Genomic DNA, 26,208 nt, shown 5'->3' on the forward strand with positions numbered 1-26,208 from the left:
CTTTTAACCACTTCAATACCGGGCACTTTCGCACCTTCCTGCCCAAGCCACTTTTCAGTGCTGTCACTTTTTAAATGACAATTGCGCAGTCATACAACACTGTACCCAAACTAAATTTTTATAATTTTGTTCCCACAAATAGAACTTTCTTTTGGTGGTGTTTGATCACCTCTGCGGTTTTTATTTTTAGCTGAACGAATATAAAAAAAGACCAAATTTTTAAAAAAAAAGTTTTTCTTTGTTTTTGTTATAACATTTTGTAAATAAGTTTTCTCCTTCACTGATGGGCACTGATTAAGGATGAGCTCCGGCGTGTTCGCATGCTGCATGTGCCGAGCCCGCCAGGAAGTCGGCACGGCGCAGCGCTAATCACAAGCAGTGAGACATTTCCCGATGTTTGCAGACGCACATCGGGAAATGTCTCACTGCTTGTCATTAGCGCTGCACCATGCCGACTTCCTGGCGGGCTCAGCATGTGCAGCATGCGAGCACGCCGGAGCTCATCCTTAGCACTGATAAGGCGGCTTTGAAAGGCAGCACTGATGGGCACTCATAGGTGGCACCGATAGGCGACACTGATGGGTACTTATGGGTGGCACTAATAGGCGGCACTGGATTTCACTGATATGCATCACTGGCAGGCATTTTACAATGGCACTGATTGGCATTTCCCTGGTTGTCTAGGGTGGCATACTTGGTGGTCCAGTGTGGTGGCCATCCCTGGTGGTTCTTGTGGTCCTGGGCAGGCATCCGAGAGGGGGCTGCACTGATAAAAATTAGCACAGACCCCCCCTGTCAGGAGAGCAGCTGATCGTCTCGCCTCTACTCACGTCTTTCAGACATGAGTGAGGAAAAGCCGATCAACGGCTCTTCCTGTTTACATCGTGATCAACCGTGATTGGACACGGCTGATCACATGGTAATGAGTCTGTCAGAGACTCTTTACCTAGATCGGAGTTGCGGTGTGTCAGACTGACACACCGCAACAACGATCGGCACAATGCGCGCCCCCGGGGGGCGCTCAGCAGCTTGATGTCCTGGCAACGTCATATGAGGTCTGGTCAGGATATCGCAACAAGTTTGCTGACGTCATATTGCTATATGGCGGGCAGCAAGTGGTTAAGCTGCAAAGAGGCTTTGTGCTGCCCTGAGGCACATCTACCCACATGCGGGTTTTGCAGCACACACACCTTCCCCGCGCATGCGTAAAGCCGGCTAATGCGAAGCTCTAGTACTTCACACTCTGTGCGCATGTGTGGGGTGTAGATGTGCCAAAGGGTGCTGCTAGGCAGAGCCCTGGGACACCTCTGAGCATGCACCCTAATGGCGGTGCCCCGGGGCAGAGCCACACGAAAGGGGATTACATTTCTTCCTAAGGCCTCATGAACTCTGGGCTTAAAAATTCCACTTTTACAGGCTTTGACATTCATTAAAATTCAGCCTCCAAAAGCACTTATATATCCATACACACATAGGTATTTACAGGCGTATTAGACGATGAGTGTTTTCAGGCTTAAAAAGAAAAAAGTATGTTCAGGAGAGGAGCTGAAGAGCACAAAAAAAAGGTAGATGCTGTTAGCACATTAATGCATTAATTCATTCCAGTGGCGAAAATAAATTCATATTCTGTTAATAGAATCCATTAACACTTAAACATTTGATGCACCTAAACGCATGTGCAATACGCTGCTTTTACTGTGTTTTTTTTAGTAGCTTTTCTCCTGCCACCAGTTCTGGCGTTAAGAGGAACTGAACTGACACCGTAGGTGCATGAGTTCAGCTTCTTTCTTTTTTTTTTTTTCCTCTAAATTCCGGCTTCCCTATGTACCAATATTTACTTCTGTTGCAGAAAAGAAAACGTTTTCTATGTATTTTAGGACAGGGCCCTACTTCCATAGAAAAGTTCATGAGTTCTGGTATGTAGATTTAGGATATGAAAACCTTTAAGACACATGAAGTAATTCACCAGCTGACCTCATTAGCATACACCCCACCCAGAGATTGCTCCCACCCACCTCTGTACCGACATGCAGGCAGGAGTATTGAAACCAGAAGTGTGTCCCTGGAAGTCTGTAAAGCTCACCATTAGTGATGGGCCCGGGGATGTTCGGATTAAACCTGCCAGGAAGCTCTCACTGCACACCGCCAATCAAGGGCAGTGAGGCATTTCCCGACCGGCAGCTGCACATACACACTCTGCTGGCTTCCTGGCGGGTTCGATCCGAAACACGTCATTCTTACCCGTCACGCATTATATAATCTGATTGTACAATCTCTTTTAGATCTACCATCAACTATGTAGTGCAAGGGCCTGCCTTATTGCATAGATCACAATACTCTTGCCTGCATGTGAGTACAGAAGTGGGTGGGAGCAATCTTCTGGAGGGGGAGGGCAGGTGCGGGGTGTGTGCTAATGGGGTCAGCTGGTGAATTACTTCTTGTGTCTTAACAGTTTTCATGTCCTAAATCTACATACCAGAAAGCCATGAACTTTTCTACAGAACAAGCCGGTGGCTGAGGGTAAGGCCTTGTCCTAAAATACATAGAAAGCTTTTTCTTTTCTGCAACAGAAGTACATTTGTGGTATATTGGTACATAGGGAAGCTGTAACTTAGAATAAAAGGTGAACTTAGCCTTTAAACTGCCATTTTGTGACATTTAAATGAAGTTTAAAAAAGGTAAACCATGTTACAGTGATGGAAACAAGTATTTGATCCCCTGCTGACAAAGAAATAATCAGTCTATAATTTAAATTGTAGGTTTATTTTAACAGTGAGAGACACAATAACAACAAAAAATATCCAGAAAAAACACAAAAAAGTCAAAAAGTTATAAATTGATTTGCATTTTAATGAGCGAAATAAGTATTTGATCCCTTATCAATCAGCAAGATTTCTGCCTCCCAGGTGTCTTCTATACAGGTAACGAGCTGCGATTAGAAGCACTCTCTTAAAGGGAGTGCTCCTAATCTCTGCTTGTTACCTGTATAAAAGACACCTGTCCACAGAAGCAATCAATCAGATTCCAATCTCTCCACCATGGCCAAGATCAAAGAGCTGTCCAAGGATGTCAGGGACAAGATTGTAGACCTACACAAGGCTGGAATGGGCTACAAGAGCATTGGCAAGCAGCATGGTGATTGGGTGACAACAGTTGGTGCGATTATTCGCAAATGGAAGAAACACAAAATAACTGTCACTCTCCCTCGGTCTGGGGCTGCATGCAAGATCTCAACTCGTGGAGTTTCAATGATCATGAGAACAGTGAGGAATCGGCCCAGAACTACATGGGAGAATCTTGTCAATGATCTCAAGGCAGCTGGGACCATAGTCTCCAAGAAAACAATTGGTAACACATTACGCCGTGAAGGACTGAAATCCTGCAGCGACTGCAAGGTCCCCCTGCTCATGAAAGCACATGTACAGGCTGTCTGAGGTTTGCTAATGAACATCTGAATGATTCAGAGGAGAACTGGATGAAAGTGCTATGGTCAGATGAGACTAAAATCGAGCTCAACTCAACTTTCCGTGTTTGGAAGAGGAGAAATGCTGCCTATGACCCCCAAGAACACCATCCTCACCATCAAACATGGAGGTGAAAACATTATGCTTTGGGGATGTTTTTCTGCTAAGGGGACAGGAAAACTTCACTGCATCAAAGAGACGATAGACGTTCCATGTACCATCAAATCTTTGGTGAGAACCTCCTTCCCTTAGCCAGGGCATTGAAAATGGGTTGTGGATGGGTATTCCAGCATGACAATGGCCCAAAAGACACGGCAGAGGCAACAACGGATGGGATCAGGAAGAAGCACTTTAAGGTCCTGGAGCGGTCTAGCCATTCTCCAGACCCTAATCCCATAGAAAATATGTGGAGGGAACTGAAGGTTCCAGTTACCCAACATCAGCCTTAAAACTTTAATGATTTGGAGAGGATCTGCAAAGAGGAGTGGGACAAAATCCCTCCTGAGATGTGTGCACACCTGGTGGCCAACTACAAGAAACAGCTGATCTCTGCGATTGTCAGCAAGAGTTTTGCCACCAAGTACTAAGTCAATGTTTTGCTAAGGGGTCAAATACTTTTTTCAGTCCTTAAAATGCAAATCAATTTATAACTTTTTTTTTTAAATGCATTTTTATATATTTTTGTTATTATTCTGTCTCTCTCACTGTTAAAATAAACCTAGCATTAAAATTATAGACTGATCATTTCTTTGTCAGTGGGCAAACGTACAAAATCAGCAAGGGATCAAATACTTTTTTCCCCTCACTGTATGTATTGTAGCGATGCATCACGAACCAGACATTGTACTAAGCAGTCAGTGGTGTGAATGGGCCCTTAAAGAGGACAACTAAAACTAAAATCATTGTCATTCTCTTCCCCCAGCCTCTAACAAAATCACAGCCTTTTCCCACTTTTTACCCACTTCCTCATTCCTCGCCGTCCTCCCACTTTCCTGAACATTGCCACAAAGGGACTTGTCGGTTTCCCAGTTACATAATACTGTGAATGAATGACCCGGCTGGCAGGTGCTGGAGTATAGACTTATTTTGGTTTGGGTAGAGTATGGAATGCTTAAAACCCATTTCAGTTTTTTTTTCTGTCTTTGCCCATATCGGGGGAACTCCCTTCACTTCCTGTCCTGGAGCCATAACAAGAAGTGAAGTGAAAGGACAACTGTATCCCTTTTATACAGTTGTCAAGGAAATGTGTTTCCATTGGAGGTTTCCTGCCACTTCTTGTTCTGCTGGCAACTGTACAATTTAGATTTTTTTTTCCATCACTCTCTGTCTCGGTGACAGTGGTCACCAGGTCAAACTGGGTGCATCTTCCTGCAGAGATACAGCAGTAAGAACTTTAGAAAGGGGTGCCAGACCAACAACAGTTGTAAGAGCCCGAGATTGTTTTGATTGTTGATAAATAGATCATGAAAAGCAGATATTGCATTTTCAGATGCAAAAACACGCCCCCCCATTCATCAGGGCTCAACACAGGATACAACTTGGATGGACTCAGAGAAAGCAGTAACCGGAGAGTTGCCACTCAGTGTTACTCTATGAGGAGAGCTAAATACTGGTTCTAATATAGATGTGTGTGCTTGCTGTTTTCTCTGGCATCCTTTCTATATTTCTGCGTTACCAGCTACTTTTGAGTGCCCATTAAAGGAAGCTTTGCTGTGAGAGGAGCTGCCTTGCCAGAGCTTTTGAACTTGTTTGAAGTTTGTCATTCATCTGACTGTATAAGTTTGAAAACTCCCAGAGCCTTACATTTGTTCTGCAGCAATAAAAAATTGACAGGGGATCTAGCCCTTCTGCACTCTATCCAAAAAAAAAAAATTACCAATGCATACATTTAAAGCAGAGTTCCACACAAAAATGGAACTTCCGCTTTTCGGAACCCTCCCCCCCTCCGGTGTCACATTTGGCACCTTTCAGAGGGGTGCAGATACCTGTCTAAGACAGGTATCGACACCCACTTCCGGCATACACTCCCATGGGAATCTATGCCTCTTCCTGTCCCCACCGCGCTGTCTCCTGGGAAACACACAGCTCCCAGGAGAGAGCGGGGACCACTTGGGACACGCAGCGCGACTCGCGCATGCGCAGTAGGGAACCGGGAAGTGAAGCCGCAACGCTTCACTTCCTGATTCCCTCACCTAGGATGGCGGCGGCAGCTGGCGAGAACCGAGCGGGTTCTCGGCGTCGCCTGCCGACATCGCTGGACCCTGGGACAGGTAAGTGGCCATGTATTAAAAATCAGCAGCTGCAGTATTTGTAGCTGCTGGCTTTTAATATTTTTTTTTTTTTTTGGCGGTGTGGGTGAACCAGCGCTTTAAAAAACAAAGGCTTATGCAGCGTACACACAGGCGGACTTTTCAAAGGTAGCTAGAAACTGCAAAGCCTGCACACTTTTCAACCGGACTGGTCCGACGGTCTATTTGATGGACTTTCGGTGGACTTCCGACGGACTTTCCCAACAAAAGGACTTGCTTACACACAATCACACCAAAGTCCGACGGATTAGTACGTGATGACGTACGACCGGACTAAAATAAGGAGGTTGATAGCCAGTAGCTGCCCTAGGCCTCCCTAGTCCGACGGTTTTTGTCCGTTGGACGAGCGGACTTTTCGACCGGACTCAAGTCCGTTGGAAAGATTTGAAACATGTTCCAAATCTAAAGTCCGTCAGATTTTCGACCGAAAAAGTCCGCTGCAGGTCCGATGAGGCCCACACACAGTCGAATTGTCCGTGGGACCAGTCCGGCGAAAAGTCTGCTCGTATGTATGCGGCCTTACACTCATTTTCATCATGCTTGTTCTAGATCTGAGATACAGCCCAATAACTAGCATTTTTAGAGGCTGGTCAGAAATGGTCATCACCACACCCTCCCCCCACCCACCCACCCTTCCTTTTGTTATGACCGCTATGCTTTGACTACCCCAAAGCTGTCAGTTGGGAATTAGATGGAACCTATATACATCCTTGTCAGAAAAGGAAGGAACAAGTTGCAATCACCTGACCTCTAATAATAGATTAAAAAAAAACTGCAAGAGAATAAAACATTTTATTGTGATCTATCCAACAGTGTTGTATGCTTTACATTACAGTTCTTTGTATCTATGTGCATCGTTCTGTGCTGTTTGCATAATTTGTTGTTTCCGTTACTATAAATTATACATACAAAAGTAACTTAGGCCTCCAGCAGTCTACACATGTTTGATCCTAAGCCTTGTAATTAGATGTTTTGTTTGTCTTTTTCACTTTAAAACAATTTTCGAGTTTCTTACCTATTGTTTTTAGTTTGTCTTTTTACGCTTAGTAGTGCTCAATGTGATGTTATTTTATTAATGCCTTTATTCATGTTCAATCTGTATTATTATTTAAAAAAGACAATAAATATGTGCTAATATCATTAATACCATTGTATTAAGGGGCCAACTACTAAATAGTGGTTATAGGTAGGGTCTGAAGGGTTGAGTCACCCTCAGGTTTCTAATGGTGCTCTCCAACAGCAATTTCCCTCTGCCATAGTATTATCTATAACATAAAATTAAAAAGTCAATCAGGGGAGTTGGATCCGTGCATAATTACTAAATCAGGTTTGCAGATTCAGGAGATCCCACCAGGGAAGTTCCCTAGAATGATGAGAAGCTTTAACTTTCCAGCATTTATCAAAGAGAGAAATATACATTTTTAGTGGACTTCCCCTTTTAATGTGATTCATTCACTAAGTGGCGTGGGGTGCTAACTTCCTGTTGTGCACTTTGACATTAAGTGCTTATTCACACTATCTGCAGTGACCTGCATTTTTTTGTACTGGATAAATGCGGGTCATCACTATGGCACATAGAAAGGAATTATTTTTTTTCATTCTGAGTTTATTGAATATTATAATGCCAGAATAAAATGTTGCACTACCAAATGTCACGAAGTGCACTCAAAATAAATAAATACAAAATTAGTGTCAATAGAAACAATACTTGTGATGATAATATTCAAACATTAAATTCAGTAATAATTCCAATCATGTGTCAGTTCAAACTGCAAACTGTGCAAATCAACATAGTAGAAAAAATGTTTTCTGTGTGATCAATCTTCAATTTAAATTCAGTATGAAAGAACCGCCATGATCATAAAAGGATTCTACCACTGACAGGTAAAGGATGGCCGCTCACCTTATGCTGTGGACCTTTAAATAATAAAAAAAATGGCTCCTTATATGTTAACCTCCTCTATATCCAGCTACCAGGAAAGGTAAATGCAGCTCATGAAAGGATAAATAAAAAGATCCAATAGTGCTCTTTGTATAAAACTAGATTTTCTTTTATTAAAAAGCTTAAAACCACACTCGCACACTAAATATTAAGTGATTGCAGAACATCATATCATTACACAGCGCAAGATACCACTTGTGACTCACCGCTCACTGCATTCTCCGGCTGGCAGCTTAGGTAGCAACACAGAACGGGCTGCGGCTGGTGAGAAGGGATCATCCGTTCTGTGCACTACTCTGGGGGACAAGTTACATCCTACGTGTTACTTTTTTGAAGAAGTCATTCCCGATGTAACGCGTTGGGCGGAGCTTGTCCCTCAGACTAGTGCACAGAACAGTTTAGCCATGCTGATATCTTGCAGAGATGTTCTAACTGCTTTTTTGTAATGTAATTGATAAATCTCCCACACGGCAACAGCCTGACCTTCTACTAGGGAGCACAACACTTGGGTGATACATTTAGTCATCTTCTGACAGTGAAATAACTGCAAATCAAGGCACATTGGAAGCTTAGTATTAAATAATACAAATGTAAATCTTTACTTTTTTTCTTGCAGGCTTTATGTAAGACCATCAATTCACAGCACAAAATGCTGCCCACCACGTCTGTGAATTCCCGGGCACAGAGCAATGGCACCCTAGGTTCTCGGGATGCAGCAAGACACACTGCTGGGGCCAAGAGGTATAAGTATCTCCGGAGAATCTTTCACTTCAGGCATATGGACTTTGAATTTGCCATCTGGCAGATGCTCTATCTTTTTACCTCGCCTCAGAAAGTCTACAGAAATTTCCAGTACAGGAAACAAACCAAAGATCAGTGGGCAAGAGATGATCCAGCATTCCTGGTCCTGTTAAGCATATGGCTGTGTGGTAGGTTATTTGCACACATTGATTACGTACAACAGTCTTTTAAAAAGCATGTATGGGCTGGAGTAGCTGTGTGATGATGCTAAATGTTGTCTATGTGTCTTCACAGAAACATAGTACTAGATAAGACTTTTAAGCTACCTTTATCAAATACTGAATATTACAGACAGTTCTAAAAGGGATCATTTTTGACAATTTTTTTTTTTAGCAAAATCACAGCATTTTCATAAAATATTAATATAAAAATGCTGTGATTTTACAAGGTATTTAAAAATGATCAATTTTAGAATTGTCTGTATTATGCTGTAATTGGTGTGGTAATTTCTCTCTTGAAGTATGTTTGTTTGAATTTTCATATATGGATGTTGGTACATTCAAATATGTTTATCTAGGGTGTCTCAGCTTTTTAAGGTGTTTATATGTATTTTATATGGGCACGACATCAATCAGAGGGTAAATAATTTCTTAGGCTTTGCCTCTTGGTTTATGTTAAGGGTGAACAACAGGCAGATCACTAAATATATACCTGGGCAGATGTAATATACAGATGTGTGCTATTTTGCCTGCCAAAGCATTTGTATTTCTGCCCATCCAGTTCTGACATCTGGCAGTTAAAGCAGAACTTCACCCAAAAGAGGAAGTTTCACTTTTCTGCCTCCCCCCCCTCCCACATTTGGACATTATTGTTTTGGGTAGCAGGTACCTAGTTTTGTTGGGTACCTGCTCACACTTCTGCTCTGATCACCTAGGCCAGTGATGGCAAACCTTGGCACCCCAGATCTTTTGGAACTACATTTCCCATGATCCTCAGCTACACTGCAGAGTGCATGAGCATCATGGGAAATGTAGTTCCAAAACATCTGGGGTGCCAAAGTTCGCCATCACTAACCTAGGCGATCTGAGCAGCAATTTGTCCTCCACCCCTCTTTGCCCACAACCTTCTGTTACACATGTCACAGGTCCCAGAAGACTGTGGGACCATTCACAAAGTGCAGCACAGCTCGTGCATACACAGTTAGAAGCCAGCCGTTAAGCCGCAAAAAGTGACACTTAGCTTACTAAAGTAAACATGCCGGCACCCGGGACCCAAAGACCGGCGAAGAATTGGCCTGGGTGGCTACGCTGCTGGATCCCTTGACTGGGGCCCAATTTTTTTTGTATATTGTGAAAGATGACATCGTGCGGCCACAGCACCGCGGGTAAGGCCGCAGCCATGGCCTCGCCTACAGCCTCTACCCGCATGCCGACCCAGTCTGAGGAGCCTGAACGGCTGGCAGCCACGGTGGCAGACTATAAAGCGGTCATGCAGGCGATCACTACCCTGACCGATAAAATGGACCACATACAGGCTAATGTGGAATTTATCTGCAAGGATTTTGATTCCTTCCATGGCCAGGTGACTAAGGTGGAGCAGAGGGTCTCCCAGACAGAAGACACGGTACGTGACCATGAGGCTGATCTACATACCCTAAAAACTAAGGTTAAGGAGTTGGAAGCTTGTGCCGAAGATGCCGAAAAACGCAACAGGAGAAACAATTTGCGCATTCTGGGCCTCCTTGAGGGGGTCGAGGGTGCTGACCTCACCACCTTTGAGCGTCTACTACAACAGCTTCTTCCTTCTGGTCGCTTTGCACCATTTTTTACTGTAGAGCGAGCTCACCATATACCCTCCACTAGGGGGCCCCAGGGAGCACCACCTTGCACTTTCATCTTTAAACTGCTGACATTTCCATGATCATGACATAGTGATGAGGAAGGCCAGATCCCAAGGTGAGCTGCGCTTTGAAAATGCCAAACTCCTGATTTTCCCAGATTATTCGCTGGAAACACAGAGGCAAGAAAAATCTTTTGATTTGGAGCGGAGTCTGGCTTTCACCGAGAGTGTAAAATACAGTATGTTGTTTCCAGCTAGGATACGGGTGGAAGATGGTGAGTCTGTCTAATTTTTTTCACATCCCCTAAGGAGGCCTCAGCTTGAATTGACACCCTGCTGATCTTTTACATAGGATGCAGCTACCTAGTTCCTTAGTCCTACGCGTCTGCTACACTGGCTACCAACTGGCTCCTTAATTACTACTCTTCCCGTTGCCAGCTCACGACATGTCTCTTGGTTCTTCAAGGGGAGGAAATTGTTGTTCTGTCATCCCCTGACACATTGTTTGTTACTCCTACCTGGATATCAGACTATCCAATATCCCCCCTTTTTCTCCTATGGCCTGTCTCCTTACGCCTATTGCCCTATGCAGCTTGGCTGCTCAAGTTTGTACCCCCAGCGGCTGCTGGGAGTCTGCACCCACACTTCTGATCCGGTCCCAAACTGTGTGCTAATTGACTGCCAGACTGTAGATGCCGTTCTGCACACGTTCACCCCTTTAAGGCCTCTGTTTTGGGATTGGTTAACAAGCCTCCCCAGGGTTGGGGTTGGCGGGATGGGGGATGGTTGGGACTGTTTTGCTGTATCTCTCTTTTTTATTTTAACTTTACAAGCGATGTACCCCTTCCTATCTTTGGGTGCCATGTTTTGCATGAACTGTTTAATGCGGTGGTCCGGGTTCTGCTCCTAGGCCCCTTTTTGCCTAGTTATGAAGTGCCTATGGCTGACTGTGATATAGTGTCTTGGAACACCAGGGGTCGGAACTCCTTCGTGAAGAGGTCCCTGGTCTTTCAATTTTTGAATTCCTACCGTCCCCAGATTTGTATTTTGCAAGAGACCCATCTAGTAGGCAGTAAACTTTTGAGTCTTAAGAGACCCTGGGTAGGACACCATTACCATTCCTCTTATACCAATTATTCCAGGGGGGTCAGGATTTTAATTCACAAAAAAATGCTGTTTGCACTGGAGCTGGACCCAGATGGCCACTATGTCATATTACACGCCATGGTGGATAGATTAAAACTGGTGGTGGTGGGGCTGTACTTGCCCCCCCTGCCTCCATGAGACTGCTTAACCAATCGATTGCCAAAATTGTTACCTACTCTACGGATAATGTGCTGATTCTTGGAGATTTTAATATGGTCCCGGATCCTGGGGACAGACTGTCCTCCGGGGCTGGAACTTCCCCGGAGCTATCCACTTGGGCGGAAGCCTCCAATTTGACAGATGTGTAGAGATGGCATCATCCTCATCAACGCGCCTACACCTGTCACCTTGCCTCGCATAAAACCTTTTCCTCCATATACCTGGTCTATGTTGGAGGGTCTGTGCTTCCTAGAATTTGGGACATCTCCATCCTACCTCGTGGCATCTCGGACCATGCTCCTCTTGCATTGAAACTGAATGTATCTACTGCTCCGTGGGATAGTTTGTGGTGTTTATCCAGGTTCTGGTTGTCCGATTCAAGGGTTTCTGAGCCGTATAGATCTGACATGATACACTACCGGAAAGACCAGGACCATTCTATATCTCTGTCGAACTCTTGGGATGCTTTCGAGGCATTCTCTAGAGGAAGCCTGCAGTCAGGTTCGCTGGAGCTTGAGGGAGGATTTGCTGAGGGCTGAAGAGAGGGTGGCTGCCCTTGGGGTACGGTACTCCCTGTCAAGAGCTCCCCGAATGTACTCTGACTTTCAGGCAGCACTGAGAGATGTTCTCCTGCTCCGAACATCTGCTAATAAAACCCAGCTTCTACATCAATCCCAACGCATATTTGAACATGGGGAAAAAACTGGGAATATGCTGGCATGGTTGGCTAGGGAGACTTTCTCGCCTGTGTCTATCTCCGGTATTCGAGATTTTGGCGAATCACTGCTTACTGATCATGCCTCTATTAAAGCTTGTTTTGCATCATTTTATCAAGAGCTATATGGCTCTCGGATGGTGGGCACGGATGAGGAACTATACGACTATCTGGGGGAAATTGAGTTGCTATGCTTAACATCTACTTTTAGAGGTGCACTGGATGGCCCCATTACTCTGGAAGAGCTCCAGCGTGCAGTGGCATCTCTGCAAAATGGTAAAACTCCGGACCCTGACGGCCTCCCTGCTGAATTCTTTAAGACGTATGCGTGGGAACCGCTCCCTACATTTATACTTATGCTTCAAAAGGCAATGAAGAAAGGGGTCTCTTCCTCTTTCCATGTCTGAAGCAGTTGTTGTGTGTCCTTCTCAAACCTGTTAAGGCTCCGAAGCAGTGTTCCTCGTACCGGCCAATATCCCTCCTTAATGCGAATGCAAAAATTTTGGCTAAGGTCCTAGCCGGTCGATTGAACACGGTGATCACTGCTTTGGTACATGCGAATCAGTCCGGATTTATGCCAGGTAGGGGAACCGATATTAATATCCGATGCCTGCTCACACATCTCTCTAGGGCGGATGGGGCCGGTTCGGGGGTGGTGGCCTCCTTGGATGCCAAAAAGGCCTTTGATTCAGTGGAGTGGCGCTACCTCTGGGCCGTCCTACGTAAATTTGGATTGGGCCCTCGGATTATTAAAGTGGAGGTTTGCTGAAAAAAAAATATTAAAAGCCAGCAGCTACAAATACTGCAGCTGCTGACTTTTAATATATGGACACTTACCTGTCCAGGGAGCCCACGGTGTCGGCAGCCGAAGCCGATCTGTCCTTCGGCTCTCGGCTGCTGCCGCCTCCATCCTCGGTAAGGGAATAAGGAAGTGAAGCTGTGCGGCTTCACTTCCTGGTTCCCTACTGTGCATGCGCGAACCGCACTGCGCATCCTCACAGGTCCCTGCTGTATTCTGTGTCTCACAGAATACAGAGGGGGAGGACTGGGTAGGTGGCGGAAGTGGCGTAGGTCACCGAAAGCTCCGCGGTGATATGATCTATGCCAGGAAGTGGGAGCAAATACCCGTGTTAGACAGGTATCTGCTCCCTCCTCCCCCCTGAAAGGTGCCAAATGTGACACCGGAGGGGGGGAGGAATCCAAAAAGTGGAAGTTCCATTTTTGGGTGGAACTCCACTTTAAGTGGGTCCAACTGCTTTATCGTAACCCTACGGCCTGAATACGTTCTAATAACGCGTTGTCCTCTCCTTCCCCCCTGACTCGGGGTACTAGACAGGGCTGCCCGCTCTCCCCAGGTCTGTTTGCGTTGGCAATGGAACCCCTGGCGGTACGCATTAGGTCTGCTCCCTCGATTGATGGCATCCAGGTGGGGGTGGTTGTAGACAAAATATCCCATTATGCAGACGACACCCTCCTGTTCCTGAAAGACATCTCCTCTCCCTCCGGCCCTTCAAATCATAGATGTTTTTGGATCCTTTTCGGGCATCAAGGTTAACTTGGAAAAGCCACTTCTGATTCCGTTACACACCCCGGATCCTCACACCCAGATTAGTACTCGGTTGACCTGCACTACTGAATTTAAATATTAAGGTGTAGTGATAAGGGCCCATTTGTCCTCACATTTTGAGCTGAACCTCTTGCCGTTGCTTAGGACCTTCTCTCAGAACTGTATGGCCTGAGGGTCTCTCCCTCTTACTCCGGTGGGCAGGGTGAACCTTGTTAAGATGATTTATTTACCCAAGTTCCTTTAGCTCTTCTGTAGTTCCCCTCTGGTGCCTCCAGCCTACTTTTTTAACAAACTACAGGGAATTATATCATCCTTTGTGTTGCATGGGAGGCCTCCCCGTTTGGCCATCTCTACTTTACAGCTCCCTCTCATGCTTTGCCCAGACATGACATTGTAATGTTGAGCCCAGACCTCCGAGGGTCATGGAGATGACTGGGGACCATCTGGTCACCAGAAATCTCTATGCTCAATTTTCGTCTTCAACCGATTCATTCTCCGGCGAGTTGATATTACGAGTGAGCCGGTAGCCACCAGAGGGCGGCGGGAGGGGGTAATGTCCTCTCCCGCCGCCTGTAAGAATGATCAAGTGGCTAAACTGCCACTGTGATTGTTCTTATAGTGCAAGGAATCGCCGGCAGTAAAAGAGGATATCTGAATGATGCCTGCGGCTGCAGGCATCATTCAGATATCCCCACTCAAAGTCCAGGGCGTCATATGACGTCCTTGAGCTGGAAGTGGTTAAGCAACACTTTACAGGTCCTGTCCCTTCCCCACCTTGTGACTGGACAATGAAAGGATATCAGAAGACTGACACTCTGCACTCTCCATCTACCAGCATAATCCTTGTAAGTATATGAATAAGTATATGAACACTGACGCACAACTGACTGGCACTATGTCATAGCTGACAAAGTAATCATATGATTGGGAACAATGCTGTTTCTCAATCATCAGTGGGCACCCTAGCTGTCCATGACTGCTAGGATTGAGAGTCACCCACTTAGAAACGCATTCCCAGGGCAACATACTGGGCAATGTTTATATACAGTCATGGCCGAAATTGTTGGCACCCCAGACATTTTTCCAGAAAATCAAGTATTTCTCACAGAAAAGTATTGCAGTAACACATGTTTTGCTATACACATGTTTATTCCATTTGTGTGTATTTGAACAAAACAAAAAAGGGAGGAAAAAAAGCAAATTGGACATAATGTTACACAAAACTCCAAAAATGGGCTGGTCAAAATTCTTGGCACCCTTTCAAAATTGTGGATAAATAAGATTGTTTCAAGCATGTGATGCTCCTTTAAACTCACCTGGGGCAAGTCTGGGCTATATAAAAATCACACCTGAAAGCAGATAAAAAGGACAGAAGTTCACGTAGTCTTTGCATTGTGTGTGCTACACTAAGCGTGGACAACAGAAAGAGGAGAAGAGAACTGTCTGAGAACTTGAGAACCAACATTGTGGAAAAATATCAACAATCTCAAGGTTACAAGTCCATCGAGATTTGCCTTTGTCCATAGTGCGCAACATTGGCAAAAAGTTTGCAACCCATGGCACTGTAGCTAATCTCTCTGGGCATGGACGGAAGAGAAAAATTGATGAAAGGTTGCAACGCAGGATAGTCCGGATGGTGGATAAGCAGCCCCAAACAAGTTCCAAAGAAATTGAAGCTGTCTTGCAGGCTCAGGGAGCATCAGTGTCAGCGTGAACTATCCGTCGACATTTAAATGAAATAAAACGCTATGGCAGGAGACCCAGGAGGACCCCACTGCTAACACAGACATAAAAAAGCAAGACTACAGTTTGCCAAAATGTACTTGAGTAAGCCAAAATCCTTCTGGGAAAACGTCTTTTGGACAGATGAGACCGAGATAGAGCTTGTTGGTAAAGCACATCTTTCTACTGTTTACCGAAAAAGGAATGAGGCCTACAAAGAAAAGAACACAGTACCTACAGTGAAATATGGTGGAGGTTCAATGATGTTTTGGGGTTGTTTTGCTGCCTCTGGCACTAAATCCCATTGAACACCTGTGGAGAGATCTTAAAATTGCTGTTGGGAAAAGGCGCCCTTCCAATAAGAGAGACCTGGAGCAGTTTGCAAAGGAAGAATGGACCAAAATTCCGGTTGAGAGGTGTAGGAAGCTTATTGATGGTTATAGGAAGCGACTGATTTCAGTTATTTTTTCCAAAGGGTGTGCAACCAAATATTAGGTTAAGGGTGCCAAGAATTTTGACCAGCCCATCTTTGGAGTTTTGTGTGACATTATGTCCAATTTGCTTTTTTTTCCTCCCTTTATTTATTTTGTTCCAATACACACAAATGGAATAAACGTGTATAGCAAACCATGTGTTACTGCAATACTTGTCTGTGAGAAATACTTGATTTTCTGCAAAAATTTCTGGGGTGCCAACAATTTCGGCCATGACTGTATAGATAGATGGTGGACTGGAAGGAGTTAAAATAATTGTGTATTTAGAAAAAAAAGTGATTTACATTAATCCCCATGACTAAGCTTTGGGGGGGGGGGGGGGGGGTGGAGTGAATTGTGTTGGGGCCGTGGCCTGGTGGGAGCCCAGGCTGAGGTCGTCTCTCTCACACCACCAGGGATTTTTCCTCTCTGCCTTACATTAATTCAGGCTTGGTAAGGTGGCAGTAATTTCTATAAGCACAGCCATGAGGACCTGCTTGTATTTAACATGCAAATTCTGACATTCCCAAAATCAGTACACATCCAGAGACTCTGCCCTGTGTCCTACTGATGCCTATTTTAGCACTTATGGTGTGTTATTTCACTTTATTATTACTGCGCACATATTAACAGTTGTTTGTTTTAACGCAAACCTGTGTTGAAATAAACAAATACTGCTCTTGTCTGTGATTTGTGTACTGTCAGTGTGCAGGTGACGGCTGCTAAATAAAAGTTAGTACAGCTTTCACATCCTGCTTTTGCACTAGCCAAATACACAGTTATCTTGTTGAGTGCAGATATAGGTAATATAAAAGTTTTTTTCCTCGGCATGCTAAGAACTCATTGAACTGTTTATGGAATGTAACTCCAAATGTTGTTCAATGTGATATTTGTTTAAATGACAATAAAAACTTTTTCAACCCTAAGAACTCATTGACCATTAAAGTGAGACACTGTAAGTCTTGAATAAAAGTTGTTCTTCTGCCTCTAAGCAATGTTTCATCTTAGTTCACATGGAGCCTCACATGAGCAGCTTAATGTACAATCACAACATGCCTTGGTGCCAAGATGAATTAACTCCTGCACCCATGGAAGTTAGGCCATCCCAGCCTGGTCTATCAAGATGGCCAAAGAACTCAAACCCAGAAAAAGACCAGGCAAAGATGTCAGCAGTGGCGATAGACAAATATATGCCAAAAGCACTTAGCACTGGCAAGTTTATTTACACCTGAAGTTTGAGGTTGATGAGATGAGTTTATGCTTTCATAAGTAAAAGTGTTTTTAAGTCAGGATGGGAAATTCACTAGTGTGGGATAAAATTTAGAGGACATGGTCTTGTATATAGCATGTTCACAATTTGTAACCTTTGTATGTTTTCCTCTTCCTATTCTAGTCTCCACTATTATGTTTGGACTTGTTCTACACATGGGATTTTTCGAGATGCTCAAGCTTCTTCTTTGGATTGTGTTTATTGACTGTGTCGGTGTTGGGTTACTTTTTGCAACCCTTATGTGGTATGTTATTCACCGCTGCACTAAGACATTCTACAAATGTATGTAACACATAGTGTACCAGAAAAAAAAATGGTTATCATTTAGGTGAAATTTCCTTGTTCAATTTGTTTATTGAGTTTACAAAAGGAAGATAACTAGACAATCCAGAAGTAGACCAAAATAATGGTACATGTGCGTATAAGTTACATAGAAAAACACCTTTGTGGGGTGTCATCTGGAACTCTTTGCAGAAAGATTAGATCAAGAAACAATGTACACAGTAGGCATCATATAATTCAACATAATAATCAAACAAAACCAATAATATAGATATCCGGTGAAATGGTACCACCTCATCGGTAGAGTTCGTTAGAGATCTGCTTCATTAAAAGCTCTTTTGTAGAGCTAAATTATTTATCATGTACCAAAGATGGGCTACCATCATAAACAGCAAGATAGAAAAGCAACATAGAAACAAGAGAAAGAGGAGGAAAAAGACCAATAGTGCGGTATAAAAACCACAGAAAAGAAAAGAGGTTAGAAATAGAGGAAGGGCAGAAAAAGACCAGCTGAGAATTCTCCAAAGATAGCATGGTCACCAGCAGCCAGGTACCTATAGCTAGAAGATATAGATAAGTTACCAAGGCATGAGCACTGTTTTATTTAAGTCTGGGGGCACATTTAGGTGACATTTCAAAGCTGCTGCAATAAAAGTTTTTATGATAATTACACCTTTTCCTTTCAAATCTTGGCAGTATATTTTCATCTTTAGAGCTGTCTGGGTGTAAACATTTTACAGTACATCCCCTTACAAGTAATGAGCCACCTTAAAGTAGCGTTGTGTTCATTTTTTTGACCGTAGCTAAGTAAGCAATAGCAGCAAAAGCAAAATGTCGAATATTTGCCTTATTTGTGATAAATACGTATGTTTCTGTGTGTTATTTTGCAGGTTCATTTCTAACAAATACATGATAAAACATCAAGGAAGAGACTGTGATGTGGAATGGGGCTATGCAATGGATGTGCACTTGAATGCTTTTTACCCGCTTTTGGTTATCCTGCATTTTATCCAGTTGTTTTTTATTAAAGGTAAGGAAAATCCCTAAAGCATCTGGTTTTATATTTTGTTGGTTTTTTTTATGATGATTTGCTCAAAAGTGTAAATCAGTTTGTTGTATCTACTATGCAAAGTTGGGTAAAAACATCTGTAGGGTAAAACCAAGTTTAGCTGAAATCATTTTTTTAGAATAAGAAATATTTTACTTTACGGAATGATTTAAAGTAAACCTGGGATATAGAAGTATGGAGGCCATCCATTGCTGCACACCACTACTGCTGATCTCTCTGATACATACCCTGAGCTAGGTATGGGTCAGCCCTTGGGCATTCACACTGCATGAAATTTGGGCTGTAGAGCAGTGGGTAGCCTGTACAGGAAAGGCCTCTATATGTCTACATCTAAGGTCTGGCATGCCATTTATATTTTGTGTCAGAAGGGCTAGGGAATTTGAGGGAATTTTCAACCTCACTGCTGATACAACAATAGACTTCCTGCAGCAATGATTACCATCCGGTGACCATGTGACATATGCAGGAAGCTGTGGAAAAGCAGCTTTTATTCATACCAAGAAATAAATATTGTTGTTCTCATAATAATTACCTTATTTGATAATGCTGACCCAACTGATTCCTGTAAAATGTCAATTTTAAGAATTACCATACAGCCAGGCATCCTACATTTTCAAAAGGAAAGGTCAGAAGTGGAAGATGGCATATTTCTGTAAGCACAGGTTTCCATTAAAAGAGAAACATAGTTCCTGCAGGAGTTTGGTTTACGTGCACTCTGAATGAGTTCCCCTTTCCTGATGGTATTTTTCCATCCATGTTGGTGGAGGGATAGCTTGAGCCATTGGTGAACAATGGCTTCTTACTTTCATAGAGCTTGGATAGCTGTCAGGGACCAGAAAAAAACGTACTATAGCTGTGATATAACATCTCAGTTGATAGCTTCTGTAGCTTCAGGGCATCTAATACTGCTGAACAATAAGAAAGCATGTTGGCAAAGCTGTAAAAATCAAATGGGTCACTGATGGATTGATTGTGAGCACCACTTTGGAAAACATGAAGACTAGCCATTATGTTTCTATATTAAAATGTAAATATAAAACATAAAAACCCCTTTAATATCACTTTTCAGTAAAGTAGTACCCGAGTGTTTTCCAAAGCTGACTAATTTTTGTTGTTAGGATTACCTTTATAATTTCCCTTTATTCTTTTTTGCAGTTGTCATTTCAGATTATTTCATTGGATACCTTGTGGGGAACACATTTTGGCTGATTGCGATTGGGTATTACATCTATATTACATTCCTTGGATATAGTGGTAAGCTCTGGCATCTTGTATAAGTGCCCAGATGCACTCCTTATTAAAAAATGTATATGTGTGTATGTAGAAATTTTATATATATATATATATATATATATATATATATATATATATATATATATATGTGTGTGTGTGTGTGTGTGTGTGTGTGTGTGTGTGTGTGTGTGTGTGTGTGTATATATATATATATATATATATATATATATATATATATATATATAGATATAGATATACACACAATACACAGTTGTGCTCATAAGTTTACATACCCTGGCAGAATTTGATTTCTTGGCCATTTTTCAGAGAATATGAATGATAACACAAAAGCTTTTTTTCACTTATGGTTAGTGTTTGGCTTAAGCCATTTATTATCAATCAATTGTGTTTACTCTTTTTAAATCATAATCACAACAGAAACTAGCCAAATTACCCTGATCAAAAGTTTACATACCCCAGTTCTTAATACCATGTATTGCCCCCTTTAACATCAATGACAGCTTGAAGTCTTTTGTGGTATTTGTGGATGAGGCTCTTTATCTTCTCAGATTGTAAAGCTGCAAATTCCTCTTGGCAAAAAGCCTCCAGTTCCTGTAAATTATTGGACTGTCTTGCATGAACTGCACGTTTGAGATCTCCCCAGAGTGGCTCAATGATATTGAGGTCAGGAGACTGAGATGGCCACTCCAGAACCTTCACTTTATTCTGCTGTAGCCAATGTCAGGTCAACTTGGCCTTCTTTTGGATCATTGTCATGTTGGAATGTCCAAGTACGTCCCATGCGCAGCTTCCTGGTTGATTAATGCAAATATTCCTCCAGTATTTTTTGATAACATACTGCATCCATCTTGCCATCAATTTTGACCAAATTTCCTGTGCCTTTGTATCTCACACATCCCCAAAACATCAGCGATCCACCTCTGTACCTTTCATCATAGGCCTTTTTGGCTCCTCTCCAAATGTAGGCATAGACTCTGCTAGACTTGTGAAGGTATGCCGTGGTATCTGGCACCAAGCCGTCAGTAGCAGATCTTACATGTCCTGTAGGTTGCGAGGTGGGGCCTCCATGGACTGGTTTTTCTAATACATCCCACAGATGCATGATTGGATTAATGTCTGAAGAATGTTGAGGCCAAGTCAACACCTCAGACTTGCTGTTGTGTTCCTCAATCTGTTCTTGAAATCATAAGACCAGGCCACCTTCTATTGCTCCGTGTCTGTGTAAGCAACACACACTCACCTGGCCATTCACATGATGTAAAATTTAAAAAAATTAATGTCAACACAATATTTCGTATTCCTAAAATTTTCCTCCTGTACCATATACTTGTATGAAAATGTATCCTGTTCTTTTCTTTCTCGAACATCACGGGACACAGAGCCTCAGTAATAACTGATGGGTTATATAGGTATCACTAGGTGATTGGACACTGGCACACCCTAACCAGGAAGTTCAACCTCCTATATAATCCCTCCCCTTACAGGGATACCTCAGTTTTTATGCCAGTGTCTTAGGTGTTGGATGTGTAAAGATGTCCTGTGCTGAGCTCCAAAGGGAATATCCTATATCCTATACTGGGGCAAGCCAGGCGAACCGGATCCATTTCAAAGTGTCCTTTCTAGGCCGAATTGGATGGTACCCGGGTCTCGTGTCCGAAGAAACGAGGTTTTACCTGTAACGCTTCCTCTTTTTAGAGAGCTGGACCCCGCATATCAGAAAATGGTTTTCTATCCTTATTTCTGGCCGGGTGCTTTGCAGGCCCAGAACTGTGGATCCCCCTATCTGTAGGGGGCCCCAGTCTCTGAAGGTTTTTCCAAACGGAGCCCACCGTGAGAGGTGAAGATTGGGTCTGTATAACAGAACCCTGTGGCTGGATAAGGTAAGGGAGATTCCACAGAATTTTTAAATCTAGTAGGATTTCTCCTTTAAAGTAAATGCATGCTATGCCTATTGTCACCACCGGGGGGCTGCCAAGAGCACATACCTTCTCATGCTGATGTCTGTTTCAGTGTTTTCACGCTGCACAAGCTCCTCCAGCCGGCTCCAGGTAGGATGGGATGGGGGGCTCTCCTCAGGGATATTCCCCCCCCCCAGACTAGGGGGAGGCCGCAGGTGGTCTGTGAGGCGGTTATACACCGCACTATCGCCGCCGTCATTGCCACGTGGAGGCCCCATCACTGCCGGCCTCTCTCCTTCCTCCTCCACCCCCAGCCTTCCCTCCATGCTTGTCCCGGAGGGTTAGCTTGCGCGGGAAGCGCACGTTTTTTTTTGAAAAACGAAAGTGGGGGCGGGGCGTCAGCACAGCGTCCAGCGTGCTCAGACGCCCACATTTGCCGGCTGCAGGCTATTAAAGGCACACTTTACAGGTGCACAAAGCCTTTGGAGAGACACAGAGCTGACGGTCGCATGTAAGGTGGGACACAGGCATTCTCTAGGCAGCATTTACTAAAGAAACACCAGACTGGGTATTTGGTAGCAAGCTTTTGCCAGACTACATCGCTCAGCAGTCAGTGTTCATTTTGTGATACCTCCACCTTGTTGCTTTGCACTATGGGTAGAAGAGGTTCAAATACCCCAAGAACCAGAGGCTCTAGAGGATGTCCTTCAGGTTCTGAGGACCCCCTTTCTGCAGCATTCTCCCCCCCTGAGGGGCCAGGGATGGATAGCCAGGGAGAGCCGTTGGGGTCAGGGGCTACACCTGCTTCTTGTACTTCAGCCCTGTATACATTACACAGGAGGTTTTTTCCTCAACCATTAATGGATTAGAGGAAAGATTAATGGCCGTGATTACATCTTCACTCAGTGGAAGAAAACGTACTAGGCCTTCCTCTGTTTCCCAAAACCCTCAGGCAGAGGAGCTCTGGGATAAAGGAGAAGAATCCCTTTCAGAGGATCGGGATGGGATGGATGATTCCTCTTCTGAGGAATCAGGTGGAGAGGGACCCTCTTCGGCTTCCCAAGAGAAAGTCTTAGTGCAGATCCTTGCTGGATTGGTCCGCTCCACATTTAAGTTGCCCATATCTGAATCAGTTAAAGAACCCTCTTCTTCTTTGGGGTCACTGAAACCTCCTCAAACAGCACATGCTTTTCCTGTTCATAATGTACTTGAAAAGCTCCTTTATTCTGAATGGGATCACCCAGATAAATGTTTTCTTCCGCCGAAAAAGTTTTCAACACTTTATCCTATGGAAGAAAAGTTTATTAAAATGTGGGGAATACCGGCCATTGATGCGGCCATTTCCTCCGTAAATAATAGTCTAACTTGTCCTGTAGACAATGCTCAGATGCTCAGGGAGCCGGTGGATAAAAAGATGGAATCCCTGTTGAAGGATGTTTTCTCCTTAGCTGGTTTAGTGGCTCAACCTGCAGTAGCAGCGATTGGAGTCTGTCAATACTTAAGAGACCATGTTAAGTAGGTCATCAAAGTTCTACCTGAACAGCAGGCCCAGGGGTTGGCTAACCTTCCAGCGGCCTTATGTTTTGTTGTTGACGCAATCAGAGATTCTATCATGCAGACCTCTCGTCTTTCACTTGGGTTGGTGCATTTACGTAGAATTTTATGGTTGAAAAATTGGTCAGCCGAAGCACCATGTAAGAAGCTGCTGGCTGGGTTTCCGTTTCGTGGTGCAAGGTTGTTTGGAGAAGACTTGGATAATTATATCAAAAGGATCTCTTGTGGGAAAAGCACTCTGTTACCTGTTAAGAAGAAGAGTAAGCGTCCCTCTTTCAAATGGACTCTTTCCCCAGCGCCAAGGGCATCAGCCTCCAGGCAGTCGTGACAGCCTCCTCCGTCTGGGTCAAGAAACAAGAGTCAGCCCCAGGGACAAAAGAAGTCCTGGGGGAAGAAGTCTACTAGACAAGACACTAAGACCTCTTTATGAAGGGGCGCCCCCGCTCGCTCGAGTGGGGGGAAGACTGCTACAGTTCCCAAAGCTCTGGCAGGATGACTTCCAGGACAGATGGGTAATCTCAAAGGTAACCTTAGGGTACAAGCTGGAGTTCCAAGAATTTCAGGGATTGGGCTTGTATTCCAGCCTTTTTACGGTCCAAAAACCAAATGGGGATGTCAGACCCATTCTGGATTTAAGGGATCTGAATCGATTCCTAAGGATTCAGTCCTTCCGCATGGAATCAATTCGGACAGTAGTCTCCATCCTGCAGGGAGGAGAATTTCTGGCATCAATAGACATCAGAGATGCATAGCTGCATGTGCCCATTTTTCCTGCTCATCAGAAGTTTCTGCGCTTCGAGATAGGAGGGCGCCATTTCCAGTTTGTGGCTCTGCCTTTTGGGATAGCCACTGCACCTCGAGTGTTCACAAAGATCTTGGCTCCTCCTCTGGCCAGATTGAGAGCTCGGTATAGCTGTCATAGCATACCTAGACGACCTGCTCTTGATAGACCGGTCGGTAGCCTCCTGGAACGGAAACTTGAGGACCACAGTCAAGTATCTGGAACACCTGGGTTGGCTCCTCAACCTAGAAAAATCTTTCCTAAAACCAGTAAGAAGGCTGCAGTATTTGGGTCTGATCATAGATACAAGCCAGGAGAAAGTATTTCTACCTCAGGCAAAGATCACTGCTTTAAGGGAGCTGATTCTAGCAGTCAGGACCAAAAAGGGTCCTTCTGTCCGCCTTTGTATGAGGCTGCAAGGAAAGATGGTGTCTTCATTCGAGGCAGTTCCCTATGCTCAGTTTCATTCAAGACTGCTGCAACACAGTATTCTGTCGGCCTGGAACAAGAAGGTTCATTAGACATTAGACTTTCCGATGCACCTGTCTCAGGCGGTGCGTCAGAGGCTCAATTGGTGGCTAATACCCAAAAACCTGCAGAAGGGGAAATCCTTTCTACCGGTTAACTGGATGGTGGTAACAACAGATGCCAGTCTGTCGGGTTGGGGAGCAGTTCTGGAACAGTCTGCGGTCCAGGGGGTATGGTCCAAAACCGAGAGGACCTTACCCATCAACATTCTGGAGATCCGTGCGGTATATCTAGCCCTAAAGGCCTGGACTATCAGGCTACAGGGTTGCCTGGTCAGGATCCAGTCCGACAATGCCACAGCAGTGGCTTATGTCAATCATCAGGGAGGCACCAGGAGCCGAGCTGCTCAAAAAGAGGTGAACCAGATCTTAGTCTGGGCAGAGAAGCATGTGCCATGCATATCGGCAGTTTTCATTCCAGGGATAGAGAACTGGCAGGCGGACTATTTAAGTCGCCAGCAGTTACTCCCAGGGGAATGGTCTCTGCATCCCAATGTCTTTTGGGCCATATGCCAAAGATGGGGGGTTCCAGATGTAGATCTCTTTGCATCCCGATTCAACAAAAAGATAGATTTGTGGCGAGGACAAAAGATCCTCTTGCATGCGGGACGGATGCGTTGGTGATTCCGTGGCATCGGTTCTCACTGATTTATGCATTCCCGTCTATTCTGCTACTGCCATGACTCCGCAGGATCAGGCAGGAAAGGAAGTCAGTACTTCTGGTGGCCCCCGCTTGGCCCTGAAGGACTTGGTATGCAGAAATAGCAAGGATGACGGTGGGTTCCCCGTGGACCCTACCGGTACGTCCAGACCTGTTATCTCAAGGTCCAGTGTTCCATCCTGCCTTACAAACGCTAAATTTGACGGTTTGGCTATTAAAACACTCGTTCTGAAGAGTCATGGGCTTTCAGGTCCTGTAATCTACCTTGATCAATGCAAGGAAGCCAGCTTCCAGAATGATTTATCATAGAGTCTCGAAAGCTTATGTATCCTGGTGTGAATACAGGGGTTGGCATCCCAGAAAATATGTTATAGGTAGAATTCTTGATTTTCTACAATTGGGATTAGAGATGAAGCTGGCCTTGAGTACCATCAAGGGCCAGGTCTCGGCCTTATCAGTATCGTTTCAACGGCCACTTGCTTCGCATTCTTTGGTCTGAAACTTTATGCAGGGGGTGATGCATCTTAATCCTCCGGTTAGGGCGCCCCTAAACCCCTGGGACTTGAATTTGGTTCTGTCTGTTTTACAGAAACAGCCTTTTGAACCAATACGTCAGATTCCTTTGGTGTTGTTGACAAGGAAGTTTTTCTGGTAGCCATTTCTTCTGCTAGAAGAGTATCAGATTTAGCAGCTCTTTCCTGTGTACGATCAAATAAGGCTCTTTACAAGGATAGAATGGTATTGCGCCCTCATCCTAGTTTTTTACCGAAGGTGGTTTCAGATTTTCATCTAAACCAAGACATTGTTCTGCCTTCCTTTTTTCCAGATCCCTGTT

The 26,208-nt window shown here is 44.2% G+C and overlaps 1 protein-coding gene across 4 annotated transcripts in view; it reads left to right on the forward strand.

Moving 5' to 3' along the window:
- The window catches only part of UNC50 (unc-50 inner nuclear membrane RNA binding protein), a 50,418-nt gene that overhangs the window by 582 nt on the left and 23,628 nt on the right, over window positions 1-26,208 (forward strand). For all 4 annotated transcript variants that reach the window (XM_073614671.1, XM_073614670.1, XM_073614669.1 and 1 more), the window contains exons 2-5: window positions 8,332-8,644; window positions 17,471-17,591; window positions 18,520-18,659; window positions 19,854-19,952. In XM_073614671.1, coding sequence (XP_073470772.1) covers window positions 8,365-8,644; window positions 17,471-17,591; window positions 18,520-18,659; window positions 19,854-19,952 — 640 coding nt within the window. In that variant the 5' untranslated portion in view covers window positions 8,332-8,364. The remainder of the gene's footprint in view (window positions 1-8,331; window positions 8,645-17,470; window positions 17,592-18,519; window positions 18,660-19,853; window positions 19,953-26,208) is intronic.

Source organism: Aquarana catesbeiana, linkage group LG02 (genome assembly GCF_042186555.1).
Source record: "Aquarana catesbeiana isolate 2022-GZ linkage group LG02, ASM4218655v1, whole genome shotgun sequence".
Lineage (NCBI taxonomy): Eukaryota > Metazoa > Chordata > Amphibia > Anura > Ranidae > Aquarana > Aquarana catesbeiana.